Source organism: Dioscorea cayenensis, chromosome 18, assembly GCF_009730915.1.
Source record: "Dioscorea cayenensis subsp. rotundata cultivar TDr96_F1 chromosome 18, TDr96_F1_v2_PseudoChromosome.rev07_lg8_w22 25.fasta, whole genome shotgun sequence".
In the NCBI taxonomy this organism is placed as follows: Eukaryota; Viridiplantae; Streptophyta; class Magnoliopsida; order Dioscoreales; family Dioscoreaceae; genus Dioscorea; species Dioscorea cayenensis.
This window is the reverse complement of record NC_052488.1, coordinates 19,489,560-19,491,177: the sequence shown is the minus strand read 5'-3', so window position 1 is coordinate 19,491,177 and position 1,618 is coordinate 19,489,560. Positions and strand designations below refer to the sequence as shown.

The following is a 1,618-nucleotide window of genomic DNA, read 5'->3' as shown; positions in this document are numbered from 1 at the left end:
TATTTCAAAAACTAGTTAGGATATTATTGAACATTTTATTTTATTTTATTTTACCGTACCAATATACCCCCATTCAAATTTTATATATAAAATTATATTTGTATAATTAAATAGATATGTTAATTAGTTTTTCATAAAAAAAAAAATTAAATTGACTTTTGGTGAAGTATATATGTAAGAAAATATGGGTTTACAGGCTATAATAATTATATATATATATATATAGATATTCTTATAAGAGTACAAGTTTAGGAACATTGAATTCAATTAATAATTATAATTTACCATAAATTTCAAGGCAAGGATAAGAATATATGCAGGAACTACGTACATTAAATCTCACAAGTCTCATTTGTTCGGCACCTAAAAAAAAAATTAAATCATCAATAGAACATAAATGAGATGGAGTTGGACATTTAACCAACATCACTTAAATTAAATTTGCACCACCTAATTCAATCAGAAATATTAAATTCCAACATGCTGTAATCCTACCTTTTTTTAGCAATTAACTACCCAATATTAATGTCATGACATGGATGTATGTATAATGTTCATGCCCATCCATCTCTCTTTGCAATCTCATTTGTCTTTGTTTGATCTACTTCTGATCATATATCCTTTTTCCTGCCATGCATCTTTCAAAGATTTCATGCAATTAATTAACACAAACACACTCTTGATAATTAAAGTGCAAACATATATATATTTATATATTTATATAAATGTTCTTGTGTATGTACATGAATTCATATATGAATTTTCATGAGAGTTGATTTAATCCTTGCAGCACAAGAGTCTGAGGCTGAGCGCGGGCTTGAGGAAGGCCGGGGAGCTCCGATCAGTAGGGGGATGCAGGAACTTGCAGTTCGGGCAGGCCGGAGATGCTTTGCACATCATGACTAGCATGTGGCATCGCATGCACACGGCCGCGATCATCTCGTTTTCCTTCTCATCATTTGAACTCAAATCTAATGAATTTTTCTTCTTGATCTTCTTCATGTTGTTGTTGTTGTTGTTGTTGTTGTTGTGTTGATCATTTGCATGGCTTGCAAGGTTCAGTTCAAGATCAAGACTCACCACTGCCTCTGTGCTGATCTCTCTTGGGTCTTTAGATGTCCTCATCTTTGTCCTTGTGTTGTAGTAGTGTATTTCTCCAGACTGCATGCATGAATCATGTATATATATATATATATATAATTCATGGAAATTAATCTTGATTGATAAAATAAATAAATATATAAATATAATTAATACCTTGATATCTAAGCATCTTTGCCATTCCAAAGGAAGAGGAGTTTCAAGATTGAGCTCTATATCATCCTTTCTCTTTGGTTCTCTATGTTCTTCTTGTTCTTCTTCTCTATCAGCTTGCCACTTTCTCTTCTTCATTGAAACTTGGCCTGGATTGAGAGCTGCTGCTTGTAAGGACACCATGGATACACACACAAACAAAAGGAAAGATAAATACTTATTTTCAATTGGGGATATGTGAGTTATATTGTTTTGAAAGGGGAGGAGAAGGAGAGCTTATATAGGCAGGATTATTAGGTGGTGATTATTTAAGTGCACTGAAGTGCAAGCAAGGATCTAATAGAGCAGCAGGGCTCTAGAAAGG

At 32.8% G+C, this 1,618-nt stretch overlaps 1 protein-coding gene across 1 annotated transcript; it reads right to left on the bottom strand.

The window, feature by feature from the left end:
- Positions 1-686: 686 nt before the first annotated feature.
- LOC120282391 (putative mediator of RNA polymerase II transcription subunit 7) lies at positions 687-1,618 on the bottom strand. The gene is made up of 2 exons (XM_039289199.1): positions 1,258-1,618; positions 687-1,161 (listed from the first exon to the last, which is right to left on the bottom strand). Exons 1-2 carry the CDS (start codon positions 1,435-1,437, stop codon positions 778-780), a joined length of 564 nt encoding a protein of 187 aa, XP_039145133.1. The 5' UTR covers positions 1,438-1,618; the 3' UTR covers positions 687-777.